This window comes from Carettochelys insculpta, chromosome 12, assembly GCF_033958435.1.
Source record: "Carettochelys insculpta isolate YL-2023 chromosome 12, ASM3395843v1, whole genome shotgun sequence".
Classification (NCBI taxonomy): domain Eukaryota; kingdom Metazoa; phylum Chordata; order Testudines; family Carettochelyidae; genus Carettochelys; species Carettochelys insculpta.
The window spans coordinates 19,171,321-19,190,433 of NC_134148.1; the positions used below are offsets into that span (position 1 = coordinate 19,171,321).

General features: G+C 40.0%; 1 protein-coding gene across 4 annotated transcripts in view; it reads left to right on the plus strand.

Moving 5' to 3' along the window:
* Window positions 1-19,113, plus strand: part of ZNF280D (zinc finger protein 280D) — a 115,041-nt gene that overhangs the window by 83,168 nt on the left and 12,760 nt on the right. For all 4 annotated transcript variants that reach the window (XR_012647231.1, XM_075007343.1, XM_075007340.1 and 1 more), the window contains 4 exons: window positions 2,770-2,832; window positions 3,456-3,574; window positions 6,243-6,270; window positions 15,531-15,573. Coding sequence is in view for 3 of the 4 variants with exons in the window: in XM_075007343.1 (XP_074863444.1) it covers window positions 2,770-2,832; window positions 3,456-3,574; window positions 6,243-6,270; window positions 15,531-15,573 (253 nt within the window). In the remaining variant the exon portion in view is untranslated. The remainder of the gene's footprint in view (window positions 1-2,769; window positions 2,833-3,455; window positions 3,575-6,242; window positions 6,271-15,530; window positions 15,574-19,113) is intronic.

Genomic DNA, 19,113 nt, shown 5'->3' on the forward strand with positions numbered 1-19,113 from the left:
ATCTACTGCAGTGGTATTTGCTGTAAAAATCTGAAAATGCAGATGATAAACAGGACCCTGTGTGAGGCATGGTATTACAGGAAGAGACAAAATGGTGTTGTGGTTGAGGCAGTTGAATGACACTCTGGAGAACTGGATTCTGTCCTTGCCTCTGTCACAGAATTTTTATGTGAGACTCAGCAAGTAGCATAAACCAGATTTTTCACGGGTGGCCAGAAATCCATTTCTTCCGCATTTTCATCCACTCACCTTGAGATCCTGTTTGAATTGTAGAAGTGTAGTTCAGTCACAACTAAAGATTGAACCTCTCTAGTTCTGCACCCTTGGATTCTGACTAGTTCCAAATGAGAAAATTTGCTAAACCGTGGGAGGACAATATTGTTCGGCAGCATTACCAACATTTCACTGCTTACTGGGCACTTGAAAGACATTTAGTGGTAAATTACAGCTAAATAACACAGAATGCTGAGAGCCAGGACTGGTGGTTATAAAGAAACTATATAGGACCACTGGAAAGTTGGCCACACCCGTGATAAGTGGACATCGAGCTAACTAAAATCATGCTTGACCACGGATGTTGCTGGATGAGAGAGTGGTGGACTAGAAAGGTTTAAGCTGTACAGCTGAAGTCTTTGGGATCTGTGCTTTAACATGTGAGTGCTCTGTAATGAGTCATTTTCTGAAAAATCAGACCTCGGGTGTCTTAAATTGGGAACGCAAATTTAGTGGATATACAGTAGGGTCTCAACATTCACCACCCTAAGTTTCACGAATTCAATTATTCATGAGTGGCCGTTCCCTGAGGCTCTTGGGCACGGAGTGCTGGCAGCTGATGCTTCTTTGGGGCTCCGGACAAGGGTGTTGGCAGTGGCTGCTTCTCTGGAGTGGGGAACACTGGCAGCTGCCACCTTGCTGGGGCTCTGGGCAGAAGCCCCAGCAGCCAGGCTCCACACAGGAGCGGCTGCCATATTCGCAAAATTCAGTATTCGCAAGGGTTCTCGACACGGAACTCTCATGAATGTTGAGACCCTACTGTACTCTTTTGATCCTGTTCTGTCTGTCTCTGTTTTGCATCTGATAAATCATACTTTTTTTTAATCTCAAAGGGATGATGTGAAGGTAAATTCATTGATATTTGTGAGATATTAAGTTATTACAGTGATGATCATCCTAGTAAAGCCCATGAGAAAATTAACTCCTTATTTAGTGCACTGTTTGAATAATGGTGCATTAAGGCTTGGGGCCTCAATGAGGGTAACTAAACATGTTGAATAGCTGCTCATTAAATGTGCACTGAATGAGGCAGGGGTTCTGTGGAAAAATGTGTTCATGTAATTAAGTACTGTATAATGTATATGCACAATGGGAATGGGTTACGGTTGCCTAGGCAACCTTAAGTATTGGCATTTTTGTACTGAGTGTTTGATATTGCGATCTTAAAGTTTTATTATTTTTATGTGTGTATATTTGGACATGCATGTGCCTGCTCTCACACACAGAGATATGTAGTACTGTCAGTGTCCACTGGAGTTTTTGGATCGAGTGATAACTCATATAGTAAACTTTTGAGTTTCTAGTTAGTTAATTGGAGAAGCTTCTATGCTAGCAGCCAGCAGCTGCGTAGCTTGTAGATTTAGTTTGTCTTTTATATATTGATAGATCTCATATATGCATATTTATTAAGGTGCTGTTTAAACCTATTGAATATAGTCAGTAAATGATGTGCTGTTTCTTAACTGTTGTGGAGCCAGAACAAACCAGAATACTGATACTAAGAACAAATATTTAGCTTACTTAAATATTTTACAGTAACTTATCTTTAGAAGTTGAGAATACATTCTTATGCTGTTTTATCTGTTTTCACAAATTACTTACTACTTGTTCGTGTGCAAATTCACACTCCTTGTTCAAAAGACCATATTTTACTATTGCCTTATTATAATAGTAAATGATTGTTTCCTGAACATTAAACTTTGTAGCAATGCAGAGAATCGTGACTGAAATGTGTTTTATCCAAAAATCACATTCCTCAGAAAACACTTGAGTGTACCAAGTGGGATACTTTGGAAAAGATAACCTGATGATGTGTAAAAGATGTTGGTGTCATATTTCGGTAGTTTGAACAGATGGATGACCCTGTAAACTCTTGGGCCATGACTACACTAGTCCCTGCCTTTCAAAAGGGGGATGCTAATGAGCCACTTTGGCAGATGCTAATGAGGCGCTGCTGTGAGTATGCAGCACCTCCTTAGCATAATGGGGCTGCACGCGTTTAAAAAGTGCTGCTTTTGAAATGCATGCTGCTTGTGTAGATGGGAGTCTTTCAAAAGCACTCCCTGGATTTCGAAAGCCCCTTTTTCCCAAAATCAAATGGGAAGAAGGGGCTTTTGAAGTTGGGGGGTCCTTTTGAAAGCCCCCGTCTACGCAAGCAGCGTGCATTTCAAAAGCGGCACTTATGAAATGGGCATGGCTGCCATTATGCTAATGGGGTACTGCATATTGATAACAGTGCCTTACTAGCATCTGCTGAAGTGGCTCATTAGCATCCCCCTTTTGAAAGGGGGTGGCTAGTATAGCCACTGCCTTAATGTACCAAATTTACTACTTTAGAATAATACATGGGCAAACAATAAAAGTCCTTTATTTTCATGTCTTGCAATAGGCAGCTTGCAGTACCATTTACAGTGTAAGTGTATAAGATATTACAATCAAAAAGTGTTGCCTGTTATATAGAAAAATACTTTTAAATGTTATTTTCCTTCTCTGCAGTTTTCATAGTGCTCGTCCAAGTAAAAGATTTTGGATCTATAAGACACATTCAGAAGAACTGAGGTAACTTATTTTTCAGTTGCAGATTATTCTTATTTTCATTCTTTTTTCTTATACCAATCCAGTAGACTGGTTGATATTGGATATAAGGCCTTTATTTGAGATTCAGACTTCAAAAATCTTGATCTTGTGGGTTGCCACAAGATGGAAGCAGCATGGAAGTGAAAATGTTTATTCAGGGAAGTGAATCTGCTTGTGGCAGAAGTAATCATTTTTAATTTAGCTGCACATAAATAAATAATTGTCTTCATGTCTCTTGCATTCTTATTCCCCATTCTTCCAAAATTTTCAAGAGGAAAAACTTCCTGTCATACTCATGGTATCTATAATGCTTGGAATGCTGAAATAAAAGTGCTAATAATTGGTAAAACCTCCAGATTTCTTTTTGTTCTGTTTGTGCAGTGCTTAGCAGAGTGGGATCCTGGTATGTGACTAGGGCTTCTACATGCCACCTCAATGCAAATAATATTTTAATGCACAGAAAGAGGATGATTTACATAAATGTTATATACGTGAATGTTGTATTTTCATTGAAACTGTATACAGATCCAATCTTTGTGCCACAAGCAGAAGAAAACTTTCATGACTTTGTACTACTCACTCTTTTTTCCCTTTTTTATTTTTAGGGGTGTTACTGTAGTGTGTCTTAATTGTGATTTTCTAACTGACGATTCCGGCTTAGATAAGATGGCCACACATTTGAGTGAAAGACATAGTCATACTTGTCAAGTTATTATAGAGAATGGTAAGTACAGGTAGTATATTTTATTTTTATATATTGACTCTTAATAATTTAGTCCAAGCTTTGTTATCCAGCACGTATGGGGGATGGGGATTGCTAGTTAATCAAATATATTGATAACTCAAGCTTTTTCACCAAATGCAAAAAAAGGGGTCTATTGGATGGGTCAGATGATACACGATAATGGCATTATATTATACTCAGAGGAACTACAAGAACAGCTTTTACTGCTGTAAGTTTACAAATTCAACTTCTGCACACACTGCAAAATGCCAGATACCTGTTGGAATATTTTGGGTTAGCTGGAGTTGGGGAATTGTATTGCCGTGTGTGACAGATGCAGGTTAGCTGAGTTAACTGAATAACAAGGCTTGTACTTCATAGTATTTTAGTCTACCATTATTGGTGGTTCTTGTGTAGTTATATCCCAAAATGAATGCTAATCTTTTATGTTAACGTGGGAGAAGTGATATCTTTTATTCGACCAAAGTTTGTTGATGAAAGAGACAAGCTTCCAAGTGTGTGCATAACTCTTCTTTATGTTTTTGAAATATAGTCAGAATGTCTCAGCTAAATACAAGGCAGAACTGAGTGTTCAGCGTGAAGTAGTTAGTCCCTCAAAATATGTGGTTGTTCATGGTAAAATGCTCCATTACAATTTTCTCAATAATGGAGAGGAAATGTGTGGAGCAAGTGGGTTATAGATTGTTCTAGTAAGCCATGAAACCTGTGCCTTTCTTCAATCCATGATTTTTAGGGTTTAGCTAAATTGTGGATTTAAGATGCAATACTCCTCTTTTAAAGATGATGGGTAGGTTTTCTTTTTGGATGAGGACTTGAGGTCTGTTACAGTGAGTTCATTTTGTGAAAAGCGTTCTCTCACAAGTGGTATTATCATTTTGTCTTAGCATTTTTTGTGTGAGTTGACTCAAATGTAGTGATTGTCTGGTTTTACCCAGGTAATTATTTTTAGGGCATTTGTTGAGATATACCATGTATTGGCTACGTCTGCACTAGGGGAAAACTTTGAAATGGCCACGCTAATGGCTAAATTGGAGAATACTAATGAGGCACTGAAATGAACATTCAGTGCCTCATTAGCATTTTGCCGGCTGCGGCACTTCGAAAGTGCCGCATATTGCCCATGCGTGGCCTGTCTACACAGGGGTCCTTTTTGAAAGGACCCTGCAAATATCAAAATCCCCTTATTCCTATCAACTGCAGGGGCCTTTCGAAAAGGACCGCCCGTGTAGACGAGCCACGCGTGAGCAAAATGCGGCACTTTCAAATGCTGTGGCTGGCAGCATGCTAATGCAGCGCTGAATATTCATTTCAGCGCCTCATTTGTATTCTCCAGTTTGGCTGTTAGCATGGCCATTCGAAGTTTTCCCCTAGTGTAGACGTAGCCATTGTGATAGGCATGTATAGTGTTACCTAATATTCACTAAAGACCAGCCCAGGGTTACACATACACAGATTTATTAAATGCCACTATGAAATCAAACAGAAAAGGAATTGAACTTATTCCGCTCCCGTCCCCCCACACGTTCAGTACACTCATACACTTAAGCAAGTGCAGTTACAGAACTTAAAAGGTTGCACTAGTAATGACTGAAAGTTACAAAACTTACATCCACATTATAGCAGATTGGCGGAGGCTTTCACAACAGGTAGGACACCTGGATCTGAGAAGGTGTGTTGTGGTGGGGCATGGAGGTTTTGATCATTGTAGCAGTGGGAATGTATTTACACATTTTGCATCTGTTCTGAAGGGTATGGCGCTGCTTTGAGTTAGCGTATCATGGTCTGTGACAAGCTTGCTGGTAATGATGAGCTTGGAGAGGGGGTGTGTGTGTGTGTGTGTGTGTAAAGGTTATGTGAATGTCAGATGAGGGACTATGAGAAGATTTCTTTCTGGATGTTAAGTATGCATTGTAATTGTTTCATAATGTCCCATAATAGGTTCCAGCAAGGGTGTTAGGTTACAATTAGGGCTGTGCAATCGAAGAGGGGTTTATTTTTGTATTGAAACAGGTTCTCTTGGAGTAGTTGGACAGCCTGTTCCATGATGTGATCTCCTTCTTTGATGGAATGTCCTTGTTTGTTGAACACATTTTTAAGTATGTTAAGATGACTATCCGAGATTCTCTTCTGTCATATTCTGTGATATTTGAGTGCCTGGTTGTCAGTAACAGATATCTTGCTGTATATGGGATGGCTCCTGAATCTGTGAAGGTGGATATGGCAGTCTAGGTTCTTGGGACTTTTTTAATAAATTGTCTGTGTTTTAATGTTGAAGCTAATCATGCTATCCAGAAAGTTGATAACAGTGTGAAAATGTTGTAGAGAGAATTTAATTTATGGGTGGTGGTTACTAAAGTTGTGGTGGGAATCAGTCAGGAAGTTAGATCATCTAGCATGGGGTGAAAATATAGTTGATATATCTCTGGTATATTACTGGTTTTGTGGTACGTTTGTCAAAAAAATTTTCTCTGGGATGTCATGTTAGAATATTAGAGACCCATCCTAGTAAGCGTGGACAGAATTTTTGTTTTTTGAATGTAGAATTCTTACGCATAAGTTAAAAATAGTGATCTTTCATTATGATATTTCAAAATGTATTATTAATGTAGAATTAATCCTTTATTTTTTTTAATTCCGGTTTCCCCAGGTTGTCCGGATACTGAACACATTTCAGAGTAAGTTTTTGTTTTTGTTGACATCTAAAATGTAGTTAGCTTAATTTGTGTTAAGTAGATGTGATTGAAAGTTGTGCTATGAATATGAGCTCTTGAATTTCATAATATTTGAAGTGTGTGGGTATATATCTTTAGGTCTCTGTTGATGTGCATAGTTTTAGTTCTGGGTTGTATCCGAACTGGAGAGGTTTTAGAAGAATCCAGGTATAGTTTGGCCATAGACAAATTCTCATACTTCTTCATCCATCTCTAATATTTGCAGGAATTGTTAGATTATCTGAGAGATTTTTGGCAGTGGTCAATCCTGACCTGAAGCCTAAACTACTATTAACACTGCTTCTTTTCCTCTGTATACATTTCCAGTTAATTTAAAGGTATAAACTTGAACATCAGGGAAGAACTATTTAGCATGGGCTAGCACAGAGACCCATTCTTCAGGCTTTATGTGGTGTGAAAACACCCTTGCACATCTGCTCTATTCTGTGTGTATAAAAGGGAATTCTTCTCCTTGTTTACATGAATGTTGTCATGTTCTCTTGTGTCATGAAGTTTGACGTACAAAGACTTGCATACGTTTCCCTAAAGCTTCTATACTACTACTAATATGAATGTGAGCCTTCTGAAGCTGACTGATAGTTGGACATCTGAATAGTGAAAACCAGTAGTCTGCAGAACCAGTATGTGTGACATGACGCTTTTGTGATCAAAACTGATAGCTTTATTTTTGAATCTTTGTGCAGAATGCTGTCTATATTCTTTTTAAACTCCCGTGATCTTCTAAGATATGATGTTCATTCCCTGTTTCTGAAAGTAATTGCAATAAGTACATTTGTTGTAGGTTTTAAAAAACAAAATAAAGCTAAAATTCAGTTACGCAAATCTTTCCTCTATATAAGCGTGTGCTTTATGCAATGAGAGAACTGTATTTTTATAGTATGTTGTGCCTGTAGGTAGTCCGTCATGTCCGACGATGACATCTTGAGCTTGCACAGGCTCATCAATTATGGACTTGCATGTGGCTGAGGAGTCCAAACTTTGAATGGCATTGGTGTTAACAGTGGGGGCAAGGGAATTGTCCCAGCTCTGTTGGTGCGGCTGCTGCTGTTGCTTTCTCCTTCTCATGAGCATCAATGAGGCTTATGCGTCGCTGCTCTTCAAAGTTGTCATACGAGTGTTGTACAAGAGCATGCCAGCCTGTTCGGTCTTTTGCATGCTGCTCTAGCTGATATGGTTTTAAACCAGCATGAGCAATGTTGGCTTTCACGCAGTCTTTATACCTCTTGCGAGGCCTACCTTGATTCCTTTTGCCCTGGGAGAGTTCACCGTGGAGGAGTTGCTTAGGGATTCTTGACTCCTCCATTCATATGATGTGCCCTGTCCAGCGAAGCTGGGCTTTCAGAATCATGGCTTCAGTGCTCCTGGTTCCTGCTCTGTCCTGGACTTCCAGGTTTGTAACTCTGTCCTGCCGTCGCATGTGCGGTATTGACCTCAGGCTGCGTGTGTGGAAGCGCTCCAGCAGTTTTATATGTTTTCTGTACAAGGTCTAGGTTTCACAGCTATACAGCAGACTGGTCAGGACTACAGCCTTGTACACTTTCAGTTTAGTGGTCTGTCGGATATTGTGCTGATTCAACACTCGCGCTCTCAGGTGTCCTAGTGCCCGGCTGGCGTGGCAGATCCTGGCATTGATTTCTTTGTCAAGGGAGCCATCATTGGCTATCACACTGCCAAGGTACTTGAACTCCTCTAGTGTTTTTAACTCTGTTCCTTCAATAAAGATTGAAGCGGGGAGAGCAGCAGATCCTGGAGCAGGTTGAAATAGTACCATGGTCTTTGCTAGGCTGATGGTCAAACCAAAGAGGCGAGTGGCATCAGCAAACTTGTTGACAATGAGTTGGAGATCAGATTCCTTGTGTACCATAAGTGCACAGCCATCAGCCAAAAGAGCTTAAAGGATGAGCCTCTCAAGTGTCTTGGTTTTAGCATTGAGACAACAAAGGTTGAAAAGTGACCCATCAAGTCTGTTTCATGTAGACTCCATGGTCCAGGTCCCTAATTGTGTGGCTGAGGATGCACGTGAAAAACAGGCTGAATAACACTGGGGCCAGCATGCACCCTTCCTTCACACCATTGGATATCTCAAATGGATTTGAGGACTCGCCATTTAAAAGAACAAAGCCAGTCATGTCATTGTGGAACAGGCGTATGAGGTTAACGAATCTTCTCGGGCAGCCAAATTTTGACAGAATAATCCACAGGGCTTCTCTTTTGACGGTCTCAAACACCGTGGTCAGGTCTATAAAGACAGCATACAGATCCAAGTTCTGCTCTATGCACTTTTCCTGGACCTGACAAACAGATCATGTTGATGGTGCTGTGGCCTGGGTGAAAACTACACTGTGCCTCTGGTAGGTTCTCCTCTGAGAAGTTGGTGATCAGATGGTTGAGGATGACTCAAACCAAGATCTTCCCAGTAGTACAGAGAAGGGAGATGCCCCAGTAATTTCCACAGTCAGCTTTGTTGCCCTCGTTCTTGAAGAGCGAGATGATTGTGGCATCCGTAAAGTCTTTGGGCATGTCTTCTTCCCAGATGCTGATCAAGATGTTATGAAAGGCTTCAAGTGACACTGGTCCTGCCGCTTTGAAAATTTCAGCAGGGATATCATCCATCCCAGGGGCTGTGCCAGAGTTGGTCTGGCTGACTGCCTTTTTGACCTCATCCATTGTAGGGGGCAGGTCAAGACTGTCTATTGTGGATTTTTGAGGGATCTGGTCTAGGGCCACAGGGTCAACAATGGAGGGTCTGTTGAGAAGGTTGCTGAAGTGCTCTCTCCACCTATTGTTGATGCTGTTCTCCCTCAGAAGGGTCATGCCATCTGCAGACAGGAGAGGTGTCGTACTTGGCTTTGAAGGTCCATATATAGCTTTGACAGCACTGAAGAACATCTTGGAGTTCTTGGTGTCAGAGTAATATTGGACTTCATCAGCTTTACTCTCCCACCATTCATCTTGCATTTTGTGAAGTGTCATTTGCACCTGGCTCTGAAGGTGTTTGAAACGATCATGTTTGGAGATTGAGGACTGATCGTTTTGCCATAGCAGAAATGTGTTCTAAGATCTTCATGATGGCTTCATCATTTTCATCAGACCAGTCTTGGTGAACTGTCTTCTTTTTTAGCCTTGACTTGGCTGACTCCGTCACCAGGGTTTTGAACTGGTCCCACTTTTGTGTTGGGTCTCCAGTCAGAGGTCCATGGGACGTGAGCACTTTGTCAAGGCAGGCTGCAAATTTCTCATGATGATCAGTATGTTGCAGCTTCTTGATGTTGAGGGAGGGTCTGACAACTTGAGCTTCTTGTGGTGCAGTGGTGTGATGTGCAGCATAAGGACTGATCTGACGAGTCTATGATCAGTCCAGCACTCCGCTCTCCGCCTGGCCTTGGTGATCTTAACATCTCGAATGTCCCACGTGCGACTGATGACATAGTCAATCAGGTTCCACTGTTTTGATTTTGGGTGCATCCATGTGGTCTTGTATTTATCGGCTTGCCTGAAAAGAGTGTTGGTAATCGTCAGGTCGTTTTCTGTACATAAGCTCAGCAGAAGGCGGCCATTGACGTTCATGTTACAAACACCATGATGCCCCAGCACCCCTTTCCAGGTCCTACATCCTTGTCGACCCTGACGTTGACATCACCCAACAGGAGAATCTTGTCACTAGGAGGAGTTGCTTTCACAAGATGGTCAGGGTCCTCATAGAAACTTTCTTTTGCTTCGTCGCTGCTAGTCAGTGTGGGGGCGTATGTGCTGATGACTGTAACATGATGAGAGGTGTTGAAGGGCAAGTGGAGCTTGATCAGAGGCTCGCTGATGCAAGTTGGTAGGTCAGGAAGCTGGTGCAGAAGTGATGTCTTGATGGCAAGTCCCACTCCATAGATTCTGTCTTCATTTTCTGGCCTGTCTTTCCAGAAGATGATGTAACCTCCTTTTGGCTCGCAGAGGGATCCTTCCTCTGCCAGTCTGGTCTTGCTCAGGGCGGCTCTGTCAATGTTATAACATGCCAGTTCTCTTGCTATGAGGACGTTCTCTCAGGCCTCACAGCATTCTCCCTGTCCAAGAGGGTGCGAACATTCCATGCTGCAAATATCATCTTTCTTTTCACTGTTTTTCGACCACTGTGAGGGTAAAACTGCCAGCTGCGGCATGCTGGCCATTTTGGTTGGGACAAGCAATTGTCGGGACGCCTTTTCTATTCCCCTCCCTCATTTTGAGGGGGAGCAGTGCTATTCCCAAAAAGGCTTCTCAGTTGCCTGGGATGCTGCCAAACTCCTCTGTTGTCCTGGGGTCCGAGCTGAGCGATCAAAGTCCACAGGCCGCCTATGTGCAGGTTTGGAGCTACAACTCCCAGTGGTCACCTCCACCTGTTGCTATGCCCCTATGCCATCGCCGTAGGACTTAGAGGTAAGACAAGTGATGAGAATATGCGAAGAACCTGTGCGGGAGAGTGTTTAAAGTGGAAAAGCCATTGCACAGGAGCAGTTCCACTCTCTCGACCTCCGAAGCCTGGATCCAGTGGTACAAAACGGCGTCATGGCTGGGACTTCCTAGGCTGCAGTGGATGGCCATGCCATCGTTGGTGCCTTGTCGTGCCCTTCCCTCTCCACAGAGTGTTGCAGAACCGCCTCCCTGGTCGTTGGATCTTGCTGTTGATCTCATCTGCCTAGTCCACCAGGGCTGACTTTGCATTCTGGGATAGGCAATTCCCTATCAGACCTGCTGGCTACCCTCACCTGGTTTAGCCCACCTGTCAAAACAGTTTATTGGGATGTGGCTGCTGCATGCTTCAGATTCTTGGAGCCACAGGTGAGAGCTGGGTGCCAGGTGGGGACCAAAGGTGCACAAACTGCCCCGAAAAAACACGACAAGTCCCCACACCAGAGGTGCTACCCCTACCTGGGCACCCCATACCCACCCCAGTATGTTGTATAAATATCATAATTAGGGTTAGGTTTTACACTGAAAGACTGGATTCACCTTTTTGTCACGTATGAAAATTACAACACCTCCTTCCCCAAACTGCACCACTTTTTGCATAAAAAGAGTTCTGATGATTTACAGATAAATTCATTCATTACTTTGAGCTAAAATTAATTTTAAAATGGGACCTTTTAAGAAGTTTTGAACCCCCTTGGCAAAACCTTTTTAGTAACATTTTAATAATCTAAATAAGAACAATAATAAATATCTTAATAATAAAAATCTTAACACACTCTTCAGCTTTCCCATGTATTTAAAACTCAGTAGAATCTTTTGACTAGGCTTCATTTGAAGAATTTTCTTTTTTAAGGTCAGTGGATATTTTTTGTTGCTTCATAACTGAAAGTTTCTTTTTTGTTCTTCAGCAGCTGGTAATCTTCAGAAAATTCCACAAACAGCCATCTCTCAAAATAGCCATCATCTCCTTCTGTTCTCAGTGAGGTTCAGGCCATAAGCCCGTGTCTCCATTCAGTTGCTCCTTGCAGCACTCATATTTTACCTCATAACAGCATGGCAAGTTGCCATATTTCTGGAGAAGAAGCTGGTTTTCTCTGCATTTGGGAACAGTGGGAGATGATGGCCATTTTGGAAAGAATACTTCTCTGGAGTTTTTCAGAAAAATGTTCTGACAGTTTTATACCATACTTATGAACTTGGCCCTAGAAGATATATTTTTTGTGCTACATTTTTTCAAATCATAGCAGCTTTATACAATAGTATTTTCTTTAGGTTTCTGGTTTAGTGTTCAAGTATAAAATCTTTATTATAGAGTCATGAGGAAAGGTATCTTGAAAGTTCATCTAATCCAGGTCCCTGCACTCATGGCAGACTGATTATCTAGACTAGAAGTCAGCAATAAAATGGTGGGGATTTGTCAGGGTTAGCCTCTGGCAGGCTGCCACCACTATAGTTACCTATGTTTCCACAGGCATGGGCAATTGCAGCTCCTGTTGGCTGTGGATTGCTGTTGCCAGCCAGTAGGAGCTGTCGGAAGTGATGCAGGCCAGGACACCACTTCCCACAGCTCCTATTGACTAGGAATGGGAATATGCAGCCAAAGGGAGCTTCAGTCACCTGAACAGGTGGAGGGTGAGGGTAAATACAGTGGTGGCAGCGTGCCAGGGGCTAAGCCTGAGGAACCAGATCTGGCCCACGGGCTGGTATTTGGTCATCCTTGAGCTCAACCATTGCTGGCAAGTGTTTGTCTAACCTGCTGTTTTAAGATTTCCAGTGATGGAGCTTCTAGAACCTCTCTTGGCAATTTATTCCAGTATTTAACTATCTTGACAGGAAGCTTTTCCTCATATCTTGCCTATAGTGATGTTCTGCAATTGAATCTCGTTGCTTCTTGTCCTATCTTCAGAGATAAATTGTTTCCATTAATCTACCTCATTTTGTGATTACTGTTATATCCCTTCTGTTTCCTCTTCTCCAGATTAAATAAACTGTTTTTTTGTTTGATTTTTGTTTTGTTTTGTTTTTTTCAATCTTGCCTCATAGGTCATGTTTCTTCTAGACTTCTAATAATTTTTGTTGCTCCTTGGACTTTCTCCAGTTTATTCATATCTTTCCTGAAACTTAATGTGCGGTACTCCAGTTGGGACCTAACCAGCATGGATTAAAATGGAAGAATTGCTACTTGTGTCTTGCCTGTAATATTCCTGCTAATAAACAAAATTATGTTTCCTTTTTTGCAACAGTGTTAGTGTTCACTTGCATTTAGCTTGTGATCCACTGTGACCCCTTCCTGCAGTATTTCTTCCTAGGCAGTCATTTCCCTTTTTGTGGATGTACAACTGATTTTTCTTTCCTAAGTTAAGTACTTTGCATTTGTCCTTATTGAATTTCCTCCTGTTTACTTCAGACCATATCTTCAGTTTGTCCAAACCATTTTGAATTAAAATCCTATACTCTAGAGCACTTTCAGTCCCCCCGGTATGGTATTGTTTGCAAACTTTATAGATGTATTCTCTGTATCACTGTCTAAATCATCAAACCCTGAATTGATCACTGTGGAACTCCACTTGATATGCCTATCCAACTTAGCTGTGAACCATTAATTGCTACTCTCTGGTAATGGGTTTCCAACCAGTTATGCACCCAACTTATAGTAGCTGTGTTTAGGTTTTATTTTCCTAATTTGTTTATGAGAAGGTCATGAAAAATGTTATCAAATCCTAACTAAAATCAAGGTATACCACATCTAACACTTCTTCCTATCCACAAGGCTTGTTATTTTATAAAGTAAACCAAGGAATTAGGGGAAAAAAACCCAAAACCTATAATAAATGGAGTTAAGGTTGAGAGTGCTTTTTAGCAACGTAAGATAAATTTCATTACAGAGACACTGTCATTATCCCCCCCATCAAAAACAAAAAACCCACACACATTATTAACCAAAGAAATTCAAAGGTAATATTAAATTTCAATATGAATGCACAAGCCACTGAAGTCTATGGGAGTTTGATCTGGGAGGGAGTAAAGATAATGTAAATAAATATTGAAATTAGTGACACAATTCCCACTGACTCCACTCAGAAGAGGATCAGCAACTGTATCTTTGTGGTAGTTAAATTGGTCTGGCCTTTTGACCGCGTTTCTTTGACTAGAGTCTGTGCTTTTGATAAATCTTTATTAAAAACACATTTATTATGTTCTCTGCATAGAAATCATTAAAGCAGTGAAGCTGAGCCAAGTGGTATAGAGAGGCGGCTTCATTTTTTATTGGTGTTCCTACTCATGATTAAATACTTCAGGGTATTCTAAATCCCTGAGTGAAAAGAGTGGCTTGAGTGCGTTATTTATTGTACACAATCTTAACACTTGATTTACTCTATTTTTCTCATTGTTAATTAGTTTTACATTTATAATATTAAAGCTAAGTGCTACAAGAAGCAGTGGCATCTTTGATCCCCTTGAAAGTACATATGCCAAACTCTATATTATTGAATCAGGACGTAATAATCATAAATGGGTCTACACAGTACTACCAATGTCATTATTAATACCTACTAAGGTGTTATTCATATACATAAGCTTTATGATGTGTCCTTAGGGAACGTTTAAAGATTATCAAAATGGTGTTTAATACTGTTTTTTTCTTGGATTAGTCAATAATAGAACAGCAATTATGGTTGATGACATCAGTCATAGTGTTCGATGTTTATCTGTTTTTCATAAAATTTAAATTGCTAACTGTTTCTTATGCAAGGTGTATTGCGCATTGTAGAAGCAGTCATTAAGCTTCACTGAGGTCATGAATAATTTAATTCATGATTAATAACATTACTACTCAGGTCTGATAGAAACAGCACCATACGTCAGCTGATTAAAATTGATTTTAATGCAGCATCAACAAAGAAGATTCAGCCACAAGCAATTTCTAAAACAAAAAGCCTTTGAAAGGTTAGATTTTATATCAAAAGTGATGACTTAACAAGGTTTTATAGGACACATGTACTCCTTGCTATCTCTGCAGTATCCTTTTCTCATATGAACCCAGAAAATCAATTGGGTTGATGTTGTGATAAGCTGTTTAATTAATGTGGTTTTCAGAAATCAATACATTAAATAATTTATAGCTATCTAATGTATGGATTCTGCTTGAGAAGGTATTTTTGGGGAAGAATATTCTCTGTGTGATAGTTGAAGGTCAGTTTCAGCATTCCAAAAATAACGTTATTTGGAACAATTGGTTGTAATAAATTATACAATTTAAGAAAGACATATGCAACATTTTTGTAATAAGAATGTTTCTGTTAAATGTGATTGTGTAGCTCTATGGGACAAATAGGAAGCTTCATATATAAATCTTGGAAACTTATGTAGTTAAAACAGTGATTCAGTCATTTGAGAGGTTGACTGTGGCCAAGATGCATCATCTATCATCAAATAGCTTTATTGCAAGTATTAGCAGAACAGTATTTCTTGAAGATTTGTGAGATGAATACTTTCCTTTTTTCCCATTAATGAAATAAATGGGAAAGGGTCACATGAAACAAGTTTGTATACAAGTTGTTACATGTATGCAGTAAATATTTTGAGATGTTGAAGTGTCATTTCAAAATATTAAATAGGTTTTAAGACAACTTGGATCCATTTTAACCATAAAAATAATTTTCAAAGTTGCTATGGTATTTTTCTTACTGTAAATATATTCATTTTTCATCTTTTAATATTAATAGTACAGTATGAAAACACGGTCTTTATTCATTATTCACTAGGTTAAAGACAGCTTCTCTTTCTCTGGAGACTTCAAAATCTGAGGTAATTTTTTTTTGTGTTCTAAATATATCTGTGTACAAAATGTTTTTGTGTGTGTATAATAATTAACCAAAATGGAAGTTACTACTTTAATGTATCTATACATGCTGTTGTAGGATTATGTTAGTGTGTCCAGAAGAAACGTTTGTTTTGAAGAATCTAGCCTTTTCCTGTCTTGTAATCTGTTTTCGGATAACATGACTAAAATGTTACTCCATTTGGTATTTAAATACTGATTGCACTAGAATGCCAAACTAATGAAGCCATTGTGATTTTTATATTTACTGCATAGATCTTAATGGAAGAAATAAAGAGACTTTAAAAAAGAAAAAATCTTGAACTGTTTTAGTATAGTTAAAACCGAAGAAAAAAATACAAAAATGTAAGTCAGTCATTTGCTAGTATAGACTGCTTTTCCCTGATCTGGTCACAGCTTGCCACTGCTCTGGGTAGAAGTTGCAGTCTCTCCCAGTATATATTCGCATACCAACCAGTCTCCTTCCTTGACACCCAGTAGAACAGTCTTCAGTGGATTGGGATTTGCAGAGTAGTGGGCGTGCTTGATGTAATAATGGATGTTGTTCAACTGCTTGTCCTGTTGAGGGATTTCAGAAAATGCAGTCTGTGGTTATGCAACCCCCACTCTGCTAGTGGTTAGAGAGAAAAGCCTAGGACCCAACACAGAATTTCTTTGTGATTGTTTTCTGCAGACGTGTGGTGGATCTTCTGGGTTTAGAGACAGAAATGTGCCTCTTTTCGTTGTTTTGAAGCTTTTTCTTTTAGTTTTTATTAAATGTTGGCTACGTCTACACTAGCCAAAAACTTCGAAATGACCATGCAAATGGCCATTTTGAAGTTTACTAATGAAGCGCTGAAATACATATTCAGCGCCTCATTAGCATGCGGGCGGCCGTGGCGCTTTGAAATTGACGCGGCTCGCTGCCACATGGCTCATCCAGATGGGGCTCCTTTTCGAAAGGACCCCGGCTACTTCGAAGTCCCCTTATTCCCATCTGCTCATAGGAATAAGGGGACTTCAAAGTAGCCGGGGTCCTTTCGAAAAGGAGCCCTGTCTGGACGAGCCATGTGGCGGCAAGCTGTGTCAATTTCAAAGTGCCGCGGGCACCTGCATGCTAATGAGGCGCTGAATATGTAGCTCAGCGTTTCATTAGTAAACTTTGAAATGGCCATTTGCATGGCCATTCTGAAGTTTTTGCCTAGTGTAGACACGGCCATTGTTGATACAGAATACCAAGAATGTGTTTTACACATGTTTAAAGTGGCCTCATTTAGCAGCATGGAATTTGCTGTGGAATTCACCCATTGTCATGCAGAATTGTGCTCTAGAACCTGTTTTCACTTAAAACCCATATTTTAAATTGTTAGCCCTTTTTTATAGATTCTTTTTTATAGATTCAAGTTATTGAATGGTCCTCTTTTGATCATTTAATATTACATGTAATCAAGCTAATTTTATATCTTGCCAAATTAATTCCTAGAGCATATCTTCTTCCAGTTTAGATTTTAGAAGTGCCAGTGATGGAGAATCCACCATGGACCCTGGTAAATTATTCCAGTGGTTACCTTCACTTTTTCAAAATGTTCACCCTATGTCCTGTCTGATTTTTGTCTTGCTTCAACTTCAAGGCAAAGATTGCAGAAAATGAATTACACTGAAAACGTTACCAAAGTGCAGACCATTTCACTGTTGGCTTTGAGTTTGCAGTGAGCCTGAAAATACCCTTAGAGACATGACAGCATTGTCAGGATTGATGGTTTTTCCACAATGGCCTGGAATGTTTTTTAATTTTGATACAGTGTGGTGTTCAACATTTTGGTTCTTAACGTGCTCTGCTGGTTCTGATTGGAGCTCTATTTTGCGCTCTGATATTTCTCTGTGATGAGGAGTTAACTGGGTTATAGGGCATGCTTTCTGCTCTGCTTGATAAAACTAGATAATGGAGTTCAGAAACCAGAGCTGGAATCTAATTTACAGCGTGGATCTAGGGAGTCCCAAAAGCATGAGCTGGCCAGCTAGGTTGCCTTCTGAACAGCACAGGGAAATGAGTTGCTGGAGTTATCTGTACATTCATGCCTTCCTAGACATGGCTAGGAAAGGAGATTCTGTAGCAGTCTAGGTGTATGTCATCATGGGATCTGAGACGTGGAGTGGAGCGAAGTTGTTTGTAAGACTTAATGAAAAATCTATAGAAGAAGATAATCTTCGTTGGAAATAATTTTAGGTCAGTGAGTATGAGCCATCATTGCGTGATCCCTCTCCCCCACCCAATATGAAGGAAAGGATCAGAATGAAGGCTATTTAGAACAGATTAGTATTGCTGTGGAAATTAAAGATGTTTCCCATAAAATTTGGTCTCGTAGCAAAGCAAGCAGATCCCCATGGATACTGTATGTTACACCACAGGAAAAAAACAATTTGAATAAAAACCCCTCAGTACAAATAATAAAATTTAAGACACTTTTCTCAACATTACATGTAGCCAATTTTTTATTTTAAATTCAAAATCCAGTTTTAGTTTGACAGTGACTATTATGAATTAAATTTTCTAATTTTGTCATTTTAGGCTCCAGTTACTGACTTCAGTGGGGCTTTGCATGTGCCTGAGGGTCTGCAGTCTGGCAGTCGCTTTTATTAGACCAGTAGTTCCCAACCTGGGGTCCATGAGGGGATTCCAGGGAGTCTGTGGGGGTGGGGAGAATAAAAGAGAAATAAAACTGATCATAAAAGATAAGTTTGCAATAAATTGCAAAGTTATAATTATTTTAAATTAAATATTTCCATTAATAATAATATTATCCACAAATCTGTTGTGGTTTCCTTTTTCATTTAGTGAAGTGTACATAGTGGCTAGAATTGGCTTTGATGGGGGTCCGCAGATGTTTTGGTGGGTGATTGGTGGTCAACAGATGGTTTGGATGGGGGTGTGAGCTGACAGGGTACGCACTAGTGAAAAGGTTGGGAACTGTTATATTAGACTATTTTTGCCATTTCCAAATACCATCATTGGAACACTCTTCTACTTTCTTATAATAAGTTATTTTATACAGGAAAGAATTAGCTCATTTTTATTATGCCTTCCAATGCTGAATATAGCTTATTCTGTTAAATTATGGTGGTGGACAATTTGTTCTCCTGTAAATCTATCACAGTAAACGCTTACAACCAGAGCTTTAGAGATTTATATGAGACAAACTTGCTTGTCAGTCTTCCTTATCAAATCCATCTACAATACTGTCTGCAAAGTTTTGTGTAATACTTTAACTTGCATTAACTTGTCTTCCACAGATAGTCAACAAATCTATAATTCAGTTCTTCTGATAGTCTTCCTCCAAATAAACAACTTTGGAGACTCAATTCTGCAGATCCTGCTCAAATGAGACGTGAGAGGGTCTCCTTATATGAATAAGAGCCACAGGAATGTGTGCTAAACTATGATCTACTTTCTTTTAACTTGGAAGACTGGTTGCAAGTGTCTGTACCAAGCTAGCCACTTGATCCTTACAAACTTGCAGATCTGGAGA